Source organism: Otolemur garnettii, unplaced genomic scaffold, assembly GCF_000181295.1.
Source record: "Otolemur garnettii isolate 467f Iridium unplaced genomic scaffold, OtoGar3 scaffold00095, whole genome shotgun sequence".
Classification (NCBI taxonomy): Eukaryota; Metazoa; Chordata; class Mammalia; order Primates; family Galagidae; genus Otolemur; species Otolemur garnettii.
Genome location: NW_003852490.1, coordinates 7,130,157 through 7,143,634, shown reverse-complemented (window position 1 = coordinate 7,143,634; position 13,478 = coordinate 7,130,157). Strand labels below are relative to the sequence as shown.

At 39.2% G+C, this 13,478-nt stretch overlaps 1 protein-coding gene across 1 annotated transcript in view; it reads right to left on the bottom strand.

Moving 5' to 3' along the window:
• FAM98A (family with sequence similarity 98 member A) overlaps positions 1-12,974 on the bottom strand; it is a 16,529-nt gene extending 3,555 nt beyond the window's left edge. The window contains exons 1-6 of the mRNA XM_003795695.3: positions 12,787-12,974; positions 9,438-9,586; positions 6,701-6,835; positions 2,314-2,498; positions 1,199-1,279; positions 416-532 (exon numbers count right to left, since the gene is read on the bottom strand). Of these exons, the coding sequence (XP_003795743.1) occupies positions 416-532; positions 1,199-1,279; positions 2,314-2,498; positions 6,701-6,835; positions 9,438-9,586; positions 12,787-12,839 (720 nt within the window). The 5' untranslated portion in view covers positions 12,840-12,974. The remainder of the gene's footprint in view (positions 1-415; positions 533-1,198; positions 1,280-2,313; positions 2,499-6,700; positions 6,836-9,437; positions 9,587-12,786) is intronic.
• Between the last annotated feature and the right edge of the window lie 504 nt (positions 12,975-13,478).

Here is a 13,478-nt window from a genome sequence, read left to right as displayed (position 1 = left end):
GCTATTTTTTGGTTGCAGCCATCATTGTTGTTTGGCGGGTCCGAGCTGGGGATTCGAACCTGCCACCTTAGGTGTACGTGGCTGGCACCTTAGCCAGTTGAGCTATAGGCGCCGAGCCAGTAATTTTAAATTTTATGATAACTCTGTGTCTCTCACAAATGGGCATGTCCAGTAAAACACTATAAAGTTCAGTTTTTCTGAAAAATATTAAAACCTTACAAAATATAAAAAGTCAGAAAGTTTTTATTATTACTGAATAGATGAAAGAATGCGGCAATGTGGCAAGCCTCTAAAGAAAACCTCCCATGTACGTCTCCTGTGTACTTTTCTTGCTGTCTCCATTTTACTGAACTGTTTAGATATGTGGGGATCTTGTCTATAAATATATGGATCTTTTAAATTATTTATTGCATACCTTAGCTCTGTCAGACCAGCCAAAGGACTGCACGGTGACATCCAAGCGTTTTATTAGCAGCTTTCTCCGGACTTCATATTCATTGGCTATGGCTTGGTTAATTGCTTCTATCTTTTCCTGAAGCAAAATTAAAAAAAAAAAAAAAGTTAGAATTTAAATCTGCTTGATCCCCTGTTTTATAAAGGTAGAAACTGAATCTACGTCATTCATAACTGAATTCTAGGCAGTTAACACACATACCTCTTTCACATCACATATTAATAATGAATCAAATGATAGGCAACAAAAAGCAATACTGAAAACTTAATAAAGGATATGTGAAGTATGTGATTCTTTTTCTTTTTTTTTGCAGTTTTTTTGGCCAGGGCTGGGTTTGAATCCACCACCTCCTCCGGCATATAGGGCCAGCACCTTACTCCTTTGAGCCACAGGCGCCGCCCAAGTATGAGATTCTTATTTAGTATCCCCATAATTCAGTGTGTGCAGCTCAGTGGAATTATGTGTTTGGCTTGAAGGCAATCTACTTGGCAATACTGAATTTTAGCTTATTTTAATCAGCTGGGTGAAATATTTACAAATTATCAGATTAAGGATTTCTAATATTACACAAATAAGATTACCCTGCGTAAATCTTAAGATTCACAAAAATGATTTCAAGGATGTCTACCTAAAAAAGGACATGTTAAAAAACATAACTGTAAAAGCGTAAAATCTAAGTACTGACATAAAAATCATGGAATAGACAATTTATTACAAAGTTTATTCAAGATGGTCACTACTCACCCAGTGGGCCGGCCCCATTGGCTTCTTCAATAAAGGCTTTCCCACATGATTAGGTGGAACTTTTGCTAGTGTTTCCTTTAACTGACACAAAAATATAAACAAATGAATAAAAAATCCAAGAGCAAAACATACTCTCCTCATCTTCCCAATTCCCATCATATCTTGCCATCAAAAGAAGATTCCTGACAGAGGCAAAGGTGGAGGATGTTTTGAAATGTAAATGTAGAAGACCCACAAGATAAAGACACTCGCTGTCCCACTCCTCACATGTCTACGGAAGCATGGTTCCTTCATTGCACCTACAACAGTGCCTGAGCACAGGAGGCCCTCAGTGAGCATGTGCTGAATAGATGGATGAACACACCGGCAAATATGGACTATGGAAACACTGCTGTTCCCCTGTAGAGTTCAGCCGTATTTGTGCATTACGGTGCTGGTCTACCCCGTAAGGCAAATGTACTAATTCTTAAGAGTCCACCAGATATGCATATAGTGAATAACTCTGCTATAACAAATGCCATTTTCTGCTACTCATTTTTTGTTAAAAGTACTTGTTCCTACTAATTAGATAAAAAAAACTTAACTGTTGATAATGTTTGGTATAAAAATAACCCTAATTTATTTTCACATACTAGATTATGTTAGCAGTCAACAAATCTAGTTTGCCAATTGAAACACATGAGACCCAAAGTGACTGGATTTAAAAACAAAATATTAACATTCTTTTCTGTCTAGTCAATGGGGAGGAGAGTGGTAACATTTAATGATAGCGACCTTAAAAGTTATTTGCATCAAAGTTCAATGATAAAATAATTTTTGAAGGACTTAAATCTTAATCTTTTTTATATTATATCTAGCTTACTTCAGTTTATAAACCAAAATGTACAGTTTCCTTTTTGAAAAGAAACATGCTAATATATGCTTTTTAAAAAAATACTAGAACACTGATTTCTCCTTAAGGTATCTACACTGAAAACCCAAAACTCAATAGGTAACAATTACTTAGCAATATGTACATTAGGTTCCCATTAAGAGAAATAAACTTAATTGTTTCATTTCAAACAAAGGTAGGACTATGCCTTTAATACACTACAATTTGGTACTAAAGGTCTTACTTTTTTTTCAATCCCGCTGAAGAATTGGAACATAGTTATATTGGCTGGAGGTTTGGACATTCCTAGAGCAATACATATGCCTTTCAACTCTTGAAAGACCTCACTACCGCCTCCTTCTTGAGCTTTTTTTGGAGGAGCATTCACACAGAGCATTCTGGCAGCTTCTAGTTCTGAGATGAGGTATGCTGAAGTAAACAAAATAAGATTTCAAAATGAGATACAACTACAGTTATAGTCATAAGTCTGGAGTCACAACTCTATAGACCTAAGGATACGTAACTTTTAAAGCTGCAAGAATGGATAAAAACAAGAGAGGAAAACCATTTTACCTGCAAATGATATAACGTAGAAGCTGGTTATATAATTTAGGTATTTAACCAATATTAGTGCTTAAAGGTTAATTTAAAAATAAGCGATTCTTCTTTGAAACCAAAGTGAGGTAGATCACATCTAAAAATTTGGATTCTTACATTCCACTATTAAGGAAGGTCCAGAACAGGGGTTGGCATCTGTTAAAAAATTAGCAAAAGGTGGCAGGTGGCCAATTTTTAGTGATAATTTATAATGTTCTTTTTTGTAAATTCACATCTATTGGGCATAGGGTGCATTATCTGAGCCAAAGGCTCACTTACAACTCTGACTAAATCTGTATAAAAACAAAGTAAATAAACGTGTCATGTGTACCCACTAATATTTTGAAATGTAAAAAAAAAAAAACAGAAAAGAAAAAAAAATTGTTTTTAACCTCTCAACACCAGTGATACAACTACTTTACCCTCATGTCTCCTGATAATTAGGTAGTGGGTTTAGAACACGTGTGAAACAACATTTTTAAGTAGCCAAAGTTTAACGTACAGAAATGAGAAGGTACTTTTCCTCCTATCCTCACGTGATGCTCTGCCTGCTCACAGAAAGCCCTCTTTCAAGTACTCTTCTTGGGGCTTCTTTTCTTCTTAGTTTCCTTATCCTATTCCCCCCCAAACACGAAATTTTCCAATCATTTATTGACAGAGCCTCCTTTTTGTCAATAGATTCCTCTTTTGCACTGATTTCAGCCAGGTGTAATGAGGGCTGCAATCTGCTTCAGCTAATCCACTTGACGGTATAATATTCAATCTCACTCCTTTAACATTCCCAAGGACATTTCAATGTTTATAAATGTGATTAGAAACCATTTGAATCTTAAGATTTTAGGTTATGTGACAGAGTCAGATCCTTCGTACAATATAAGGAAAATAGTTTTGGAAAAAGACATTTTTCAAGGCCTTTAAGTCCTATTAAAGTACAAAAAAAAGGATCGGCTCGGATATCTCATTTTCTACACTCAAAGTGTAATGTTAGAGATATAGGGGCTATAAGTTTAGCAAACCATTCCTGAAAAGCTGCCCAATTCTGTTCTAAAACAAAAAAATACAGCTAAGTTTCTGTGAAGGTCATGCTAAGAGTGTTTGATATTGTAAAATCTTTCTTTTTTTTAGAGCGAGAGTCTTACTGTATTGCCCTTGGTAGAGTACCGTGATATCACGGCTCACAGCAACCTCCAACTCCTGGGCTTAGGCAATTCTCTTGCCTCAGCCTCCCGAGTAGCTGGGCCTTACAGGTGCTCGCAACACCCAGCTATTTTTGTTGTTGTTGTTGCAGCTTGGCCAGGGCCAGGTTTGAACCCGCCACCCTAGTATGTGGGGCTGGCACCCTACCCAATGAAGCACAGGTGTCGCCTGATACTGTAAAATCTTAACATGATCCATACAGCAAATTATTCTTGAGTTGAAACATGAAAACAGTAAGACCCCACTGTTACGATCATAACCACTGCTTTTATAAATCAGGTTTTCCTACAACACTGCCACACTTGGTCATTTATGGATCATCTATGGCAGCTTCATGCTGCAACAGCAGAGCTGAGTAGTCACGACAAAAAACTGACTGTCAACAGAGCCAAAAGTATTTTACTATCTGGCCTTTTTGGAAAAAATTTGCCAACCCTTGTTCTAGAAAATCATATATTATATGATTTAATATACTGGTCCTCTGAATTTGGGGAAACATAGTTCAGGTATTTGCAAAATTAGTTCATCGATATATTTACCATGAAAAAACTTTAACTGTAATTGATGTGTTCAAAGCACAAGGAAAGGCACTGGAGATAACAATTAAAAAACATACTAAAATGATTATCACTACTGACAATCTAATTAGAAATGAAGAATATATGCAAAAAAAGGAGAGAGATAACAGTTCTTCATCTGTTAGGAACTCAGACATCTGACTTAACTTACCTAGGGGAAATAATCTGAGAACCATAAAAGGCCAACCAAATAGCCAAAACAGAATCCTTACTCTGATATGCGAGAGTTTTTCATCCACTCACTCAAAGACTATTCTCTTTCTCTAACAATTCAAATAAGGTTGGTTTATTCCTCCCCCCTCACTAAAATACAGTGTGATAAAAGACTAAAATTATTAAAGTAAGGGAGCTGGAGAAGTAAAATATACAGCATCAAGATGTGACCACTGCTACTGGGAAAGATGAGAAATACTAACGCAGAGCAAACAGAAATGAGAACAAGTATGTACATATTAGGAAGAATAGTAGAGGTTAAAAAATGAGGGGAATATTTTAGAATGGTGTAAAGCAGAAGCAAAGTTAAAGAGGAAAGAGTGTGTATACATGTAAGAAGAATTATAAGCAGGGCGGCGCCTGTGGCTCAAAGGAGTAGGGCGCCGGCCCCAGATACCAGAGGTGGTGGGTTCAAACCCAGCCCCGGCCAAAAACTGCAAAGGAAAAAAAAAAAAAAAAGAATTAAAAACACAAGAACACAAGTAACCTTTAGTTGATTTAGTAATGTGAGGAGCAAGTAGTTGTGTATTTTTGAAAAGGTTTTGAGTGTGACAATACATTAAAATACAGCCTCTAATTATGACATCGAGTTCAAAATAATATTCACTAAAGTCTGCTTAGGAAATAGAAAAGAGTGAAAATCATTTTATAAAGATTCTACATTAAGGTGGTTTTTATAAGCACTAGTGCTAGAAAGGCCAAACTTTGAGCTCTCTGGAAGAATAAACCATTTGGGGTCATTACAAAATTCCCCACAGCTGTTATCTTTCTGTGTAGATAACATATTCTAAGTGCCATATACAGAGGGTGCCAAAAAAATGCATACGCATTTTAAGAAAGGAAAAATTTAGAATAAAATTTTAATACTCAAGTCACAGTTGACTTTTGCAATTAAAAGCGATACATGATACAATATACAAGATAACAACTGTACCACTGATACATACTGAGTACCACTGGGAAGGGTGACCAGTGCTCACAGGAAGGACCCGTGAGCAGTTACTAAGCCAACTATAGAAAGCATACAACTTGAAGGACACTGAATAAACATGTAGGAACTGTCTGTGGCAACAGTAATAGCTTGAAAGCAATACCTAACCTCGTGTGCATACTCCCCCAATAACAACCCCTTGACAAAGGGGAAGTTAAGAAAGTGATTCTGGAATAACTTGGTACTCAAGGATACTGACTATGAACAACTTCCTTCAAATGGAAATTGTGCCACTTTTCCGAATCATAGAATCCCAGTGTAGTTGTAAAGACAAACATTTAAATAAAACCTTTAATTGCATTTGTCGTGAGAATTATAATATTCAGTTAACCAAAGCTTAATCTAAATGTGCTTTAGAAATGCTACAAAAATTCCGAGTTAAGGCTGTGGATCGTATTTAGTGGAAAGCTTATAGAAGGCAACAAAATTAGTGAGACCACTACAAAAATGGTAGTTAGTATATTAAAAACATGGAAGGAAGGAATTTTTCATAAAAATGTATTTCTTTTAATGTAAGTACAGGAACAATCCAAATATTATCCTAAAATATTTATAAACAAAACCAAAAACTCTGAACAATTATCACACCCCAAAGAAACACTGACAAAAGATTTTAAATCATTACATTAACCATTAACTGTATCGAATGAATGTTACTCTCTTCAATGACACTAATTTCTAAAGAACACTGTCATTATTTCCACACTATCTTCCCAGTGTCTTTTAAAAGGTGCATTTAAAATGCAAAGGTTTAAGGATCACACACTTGGACACTCCAACACTACCACTGGTCACATTAGGTGGAGCACTACGGTATAAGTACCACCAAGGCTGAAATGAGAGTATCAGTTACAAAAACAACAATGCTATCAGTGCATACACCCCCCATCAGTTCCTAAATACTATTTATTTTAAAGAAAATAAATTTATTTTCTTTAAAATAAAAACTACTTTGAATTCAATCTGTAATGAAACAAAACAAGAATCACCAGCTCATTAGGCATGGGAAACACAAACGGGAAAGAACAGCTACGTTCTAGTAGTGATGAACTTACTAAGCAGGAGGAGGCAGTTCTTCTGGACGAGGAGGCGCTTGGTCACGTCCCCAGATGTCAGTGAAAGATATGGACAGTTCATCTCCCCCAGGAGCCCACTCACCTCAAGCTGGAATTCTTCAGCTTCACTTGGACCTTTTAAGAATTAAAATACTCTAATTTAATCACATTATTTTTCCCATTAGCATAATACTTATTGTATATTTACTAAAATTGTAAATGATATGTTCGTAACTTGAGTTCCTTTCCCTTCTAATTTATCCTTTTTCACTGCTGAAAATGTTTTTCCTTAAACAGTGTTCATTAGGTTATTCTCTTATTTGAAAATCTTTAATGGCTCTCTAATTCCCACCTCATCTAATTTTTCAGTCTGCCTTTAACAATTGTTCATCCCACTTACCCTTGCCAGCACGTTCAGTTACAGTCACCACTTATCACCTCTCCAATACTCCACTCCTGCCAGGTAAAGTCTCCTCACAGTTCCAGGCACGGCCGGCCTCATTTCCACTTCTGTGCCGTCATTTAAGTTATTCCCCGTGTCTGATGTGCCTCTACTCTCTCCTCTGGCAAGTCCTACCCACCCATCAAAGCTCAGGGATGAAACCCTGCTTAATATTCTTACACTTATGATTTCCTCTCCCTGTGGAACACAAAGTGAAGCATTTAATTCCCGTACTACTCTCCAGTTGTTTCATTTGTGCCTAAAATTCCCAGTTAGACTAGATTTGAAGACTGCAAACACATCTGATTGTTCTATATTCCTATAAGATATGAAAAAATAGTACAGTTCATGGGGTGAGCCAAGGAAAATAAAACAATGCTCTTTCATCTTTATTTTGATTGTTCTCTAGAGGAGTAGAAATTGCCTAACAAATTTAGAGAGTCACTCAGCCTGAGTTCAACTCGTTTGTCACACAGAAAGACTGTATTATCAATGTTTTGCAAACTGTGATCTGTGAACCCTATGGAGTTACACAGAGGTCCTTTAGAGGAAGCTGTGAAGGATGAAGAGAACTCTGCTAGAGGTATCCTCTCTACTTTAAGAGGAACAGCTACATTTCTTTTTTAACCTGTTTTATATTTTGGCTTCTACATGTTTCATTGAACAAAGGGACTCTAGGTTAAAAAGAGTTATCATCTAATATCGGTGTTTCCAAAGGTTTCCACAATCTCTGGAACATTAGGTGAAGAGGCAAAAGAGTTCAGTGCTTAAGAGCACTGGCTCCTGAACTTGGTTACTGGGGGGACTCTGGCTCCATCTCTGACAGGTTGCACGGCCTCAGGCAATGTATTTAACCTCTTTGGGCTTTTTTGGTTAAATAAAAGTAATTAATCTTGCCTCAAAGGGCTGCCCCGAGGTTTAAATGAGCTAACACGTGCAAAGCGCTCAAAATATAGTGTGTGCTTAATAAATGTAAACTACTGCTGTCATTACTGTTATATCATACTCTCCTTAATAATTAGAATTAAATGCAACTGACACATACACATTAAATATACTAACATGTAAAAGGGTGAGCACTTGGGAATGGGATTAAGTGAGAGAAAAGGGGATTATGCATATAGTTCTCCTTAAGGGAGGCATCCTCAAACTACGCCCGCAGGCCACATGCAGCCTGCCTAGGAAATTCATCCTGCTGGCTGGGTGTTTGTGCTGCCGCTGCCTGTCCTGCTTAGGAGCAGACTTGTCCTGGGGCCCACAGTCCAGTCCTCCAACGGTCTGAGGGACAGTGAACTAGCCCCCTGTTTAAAAAGTTTGAGGACCCCTGCCTTAAAGGATGGTAGGCATTCTTCTTGGTCTTCTGTTACAGGTTTACCTACAGCAGAAGTGAACCAGACGGTGACGTGTCAGGTTGCAGGCTTTTGTCTGTTTTGCAGCATCTACTGATATTAAAAACAATAACAAAATTGGCAGCTATAGAAGAGCTGTCAGCCCGCAAAATCTGAACATGCTGGAACTGGTGGTGAGATATCTAATGGTACAGTTTTGTGATAAAAAAAGCTTCTTAACAAAGTGTTGTCTGTCTTCCCAAGAAGACAGAATTACATCAGATTTACCAGGACATATGTGCTTCTGGAATCAGGTAGTCCAAAAGAAAAAGATCCCAATTTCCAGGTCTAGCCACAAATCTAGGATCTTATAATTCATGTTTCAGAAAATACAGAAAGTTCACATTTTCTATACTTGTGGTTTCTGTAACTCAGTAATAGGATCCTTTTAGCCTCCACCAGTTTTCTTTTTTCTTTTTTTTTTTTTTTTGAGACAGAGCCTCAGGCTATTCCCCTGGGGAGAGTGCTGTGGCCTCACAGCTCACAGCAACCTCCAACTCCTGGGCTCGAGCAAGTCTCCTGCCTCAGCCTCCCCAGTAGCTGGGACCACAGGCGCTGGCCACAACGCCTGGCTATTTTTGGTTGCAGCCGTCATTGTTGTTTGGCAGGTCCAGGCTGGATTAGAACCCACCACCTTAGGTGTATGTGGCTGGCACCTTAGCCACTTGAGCCACAGGTGCCAAGCCCCAGTTTTCAATGGTTACAAGAGTATGTTCTGGCTTTTCAACTTCTGAATCATCTCATCTCTAAAAAAATGGAAGAAAAAATATCTTGGCACCTTTACAAAATTTTTCTGCACAATTACAAAAAGCTGGAAATTTCAGCTTTAGTACTATTAATAATGTTCAGTTGCTGATACCCTAATTTTGTTTTTATATTTTGTACCTAAAAGTGAACATTTACTTACTGTTAGTTGCTTGCACATTTTCCTCTAGCTTACAGAGTACTCTTAATTCAGACACCAGCCAAGCACAGAGTTTGGTAAACTCGGGGGAACTGGCTCCAGCAGAGACAGCCTGAGAGAGAGCACCATCTTCCAACAATGGGCCCTTGTAACTGGTGAATAAGAAATTACACTTCAGAAGAATATAAAATCACACCTACTACATTACAGGTAAAACATACATATGAATTATTTATATAATTAAGCAATAATTTAATAAAGATTAAGTCATGATCAAATTTGAAATCTGCAAATATAAATAAAATTTAGAATTATATTGAACCATTAAGAAAACAAGCTAAATGGTAACTACTTTTCAAAGCTTCAAAATACATGTGAAAGTTTAAGAGAATCACACATACCACTAAAATATGTCAACTTCTATATAACTTCTGAAAGCTGTTATTGCAAAGGTTTATTTTCTTAGTGCAACTGAACTGAGTATTAAAACCAGACTAACAAGTGACAGCTAATTATAACTTACTATTTCAGAAGTAAAACTTAGGTTATCTTGTCTAGAATTTTTTTCCAGAAATCAATTAGGTTAGGTTTTTAATGACTTCCTTTAAAACCAAGAATTTTCCAATTAACCACTTATTTCTTTTCTCTATGTTTAATGACAGTTAAGACTAGTAAGACACAGTAGTAGTACCAGAGAAATATCAAAATTAATTTAATAATTATTGGCCACTCAATGAACTGGTCCACCTGAATCCTAATCCATTTTGATTTCAATGGAATTAAAAAAAATTATAAAATGTCGGGTGGCGCCTGTGGCTCAAAGGAGTAGGGTGCTGGCCCCATATACCAGAGGTGGTGGGTTTAAACCCGGCCCTGGGTCAAAAACTGCAAAAAATAAAAAAAAAAATTATAAAATGTCCACACATTCATAAAAGACAACAGTAATAATGAACTCCAAATCACCTATATTCTAGAATTTAAGATTTCTTTTAAATGAAATATTGATAAAAAGTTATGAAAGATACATTAGACATACCTAAGATAATGTGATGTTTAGAAGTACTGGTATGTTAGAGAAGTGACAATTCTCAATCCCTTTAAAATACAATTCTATGTTTACACAACATATGAATTGGAATGGAGAAAATCATACACAAAAATTAACATCACATATAGTCCAATATCTAGATGTTAAAAACCATATTATTAGACACTGGAATTAAGAAACCAAGTCTAGAAATTTCTCCTCATGTTTTACTTTTAGACTTTCTTAGTTTATTCAACATGTAGTTACTGATTCCTGCTGTGTGCAGGACAGAGATAAATATAGTCATTTAACTTAATATTCCACAAGAAATCCTTTAAAAGCTAATGAAAGGCTGAATTTTAATGCTTGAGTGCCACCAAAATAAGTAGTTACAGTTAAAGTTTTAAATGGGTTTTAGAAAACCCATCTCAATTATTTGATCACAAGTACAAATAACTTGTATAGTACCCAAAAGAAAAAGTTAAAAGAATAATAAATGGGAAGAAACAGCATCCATGGCCACTTCTTTTTTTGGAGACAAGAGTCTCTTGCTCTGTTGCCCTAGGTAGAGCGCTGTGGTGTCACAGCTCACAGCAACCTCCAGCTCCTGGGCTCAAGCGATTTTCTTGCCTCAGCCTCCCTAGTAGCTGGGACTACAGGCGCCAGCCACAATGCCCAACTAGTTTTTGGTTGTGTTGTCGTTGTTTGGCAGGCCTGGCCTGGGCTGGGTTTGAACCTGCCAGCTCCAGTGTATATGGTTGGTATCCTAGCGGCTGAGCTACAGGCACCAAGCCCCATGGCCACTTCTTAAGTGACCTCTGTTCCTTCAGAATGACATTTAAGTAAGGTCTACTGCTTCCTCTCATTCCACTTCTCCTGCCACACTATTAAGTGCCGTGCCTACCAGGCAGCTTTCAGTACTTCATTTCCTTTCCCAGAGAAGGGATCCCCTCGGTATTCCTCATAGCTTATTTTCACAGTATTGGTGAACATGTCTTCCACCTCACCTTGGACCTGCAAGTGCCCAGCAGGCCAACAGTGCCAAGAGCAAGTGTTCCTCAGAAATGCACAATCAATGAATGGTTTCACGTGTGAACAAACAATTCAATCTGAGATGTCCAATAAAAAGAGACCATTGTGCTGAATGTGACTTTTACTTACACCCTAATGAAAGAAATAAGCCCCCTAAATTGTGCAATATTTATGAAAATTCAGAGCAAGTTTTAAAGAAAGCAAAATGGTATTTCACTTTGACAGAGGTGATAAGCAATGACCACTTTCCTTCCTAAAAATGTCCACCAGGACAGCAAGTTACTTAAGTGGGAAGACTCTGGAAACCCCTAAGGTGTCGTTTCCTAAAGAAAGGTTTCTCTCAGAGCATTCCATGTCATGGAAAAACCTAAGGGAAAGTTTTGATAAAGCATTTGTTACTTAAAAATACAGCCAACTAAATTTGTATTTTGTTCTGACACTGTATCTGTAAGCAAATATTAATCACACAATTTGTTTCTGGAACCACATTTAACTAACAAGTTTCAAGTTTTCAAGTTTAATAGAATACATTAAGCTGGGTGACCCAGTGAGATAAGAAACCCTATTTCCAGCGTCTAGATACTGATGAATTATGGTTAAGAGTCAGGAGGAGAGAAAAAAATGCAAAACAAACATACAGGTTCTTAGCGGGTGAAGATGGGCTAACGGGACTCGACAAGGCAGAGTGTCAGAGTCAAAAGAAACTGCCAGTAGTTCCCAGGGAGGAGGTGATAGGTTAGATGCACAAGTGAGCTGGCTGGCAGAACGGATACAGCGTCCAGACAGGTGGCTTAGGAAAGCCTGGGTGCATGCAGAGAGATGACTGGGCAAAGGAGAAATTTTGAGAGAAGTGGGGTGGGGTAGGACTAGAGGTGCAAGATGACAGCAGGAAATTTGGAGGACAAGTAGGGAAACAGAGAAACAACTTTGGCAACCTCTAGAGCGGGGGCAGGGCAGTAGGATGGGGAGCAAGGAGAGAAGCTCAGGGAGTTGGGGGTGGCGAGAACCAGAACCCAGACAATGACACGCATGACTGACAAACGCTGTGGGTAACTCGGCTGCAGGGAGCATGAGGCAGGCCCAGGGGCTTTCGGTTTAGAGGGCTACGAGTCGGCAGGGCAGGCAGTAGACGTGGCACGAGGGTGGGGAGAGGTCCCGGGGCCACAGGGAAGAGACAGCCAGGAGCCACAGGGTGCGGCGTGGAGAGGCAGGTGTCTCGGACGGCGGCGCAGAAGGTGTCCCCGAGGGACTGACAGTGTGGGGTTTGAGAGACCCGTTCTCTGGCAGTCTTACCCTAGATCTTCCAACGACTCCAAGATGTCAGTCTCCATGAGGTCACACTCCATGCTACTGTGGTATTCAAATTTCCGAGTCGTCAGGCTCCCCTCTTCGCCGGCAACGCGTACACTCGCGCATGCGCTACTTCCCCGGAACTTCCAAATCGACAGCTGGCGCCTCAGACCCTGCACTGCGCATGTTCCGAGCGTGCGCGAGCTACTTGGTCCCGCCTACTGCCCCGCCTCCGCCGGGTAAAGAGTTGCCGGGCCCCAAAGTGTTGCACATGCGTATTAGTGAGTACTGAAGCCGGTCATCTAAAGAAGGGCAGGAGGACTGGCTGCGTGGCAGCTGGGCGTGGGGACCAGGCGAGATGGGGGCGCTTCTAGCTCCCGTTATTGGGTGTACGCATGTGTGAATCTTGGGGGCGAGGCAGGCAGCCTAGGAGTTTGGAGTGGTTTGTGTCGGCTGTGAAGCTGAGTACGTGCATCCCAGACGGTGGATGGGGAGGTTCCCCGCAGCTTGCCTAAGTGTTCTAGCCTTAGCTGTGGGTCACGGAGAAGGAAAATTCATGTGCTCGGGTCTTATTTATTATTATTATTTTTTTTGAGACAGCGCCTCAAGCTGTCCCCCTGGGTAGAGTGCCGTGGCATTACAGCTCACAGCAACCTCCAACTCCTGGGCTCAAGCGAGTCTCCTGCCTCCGCCTC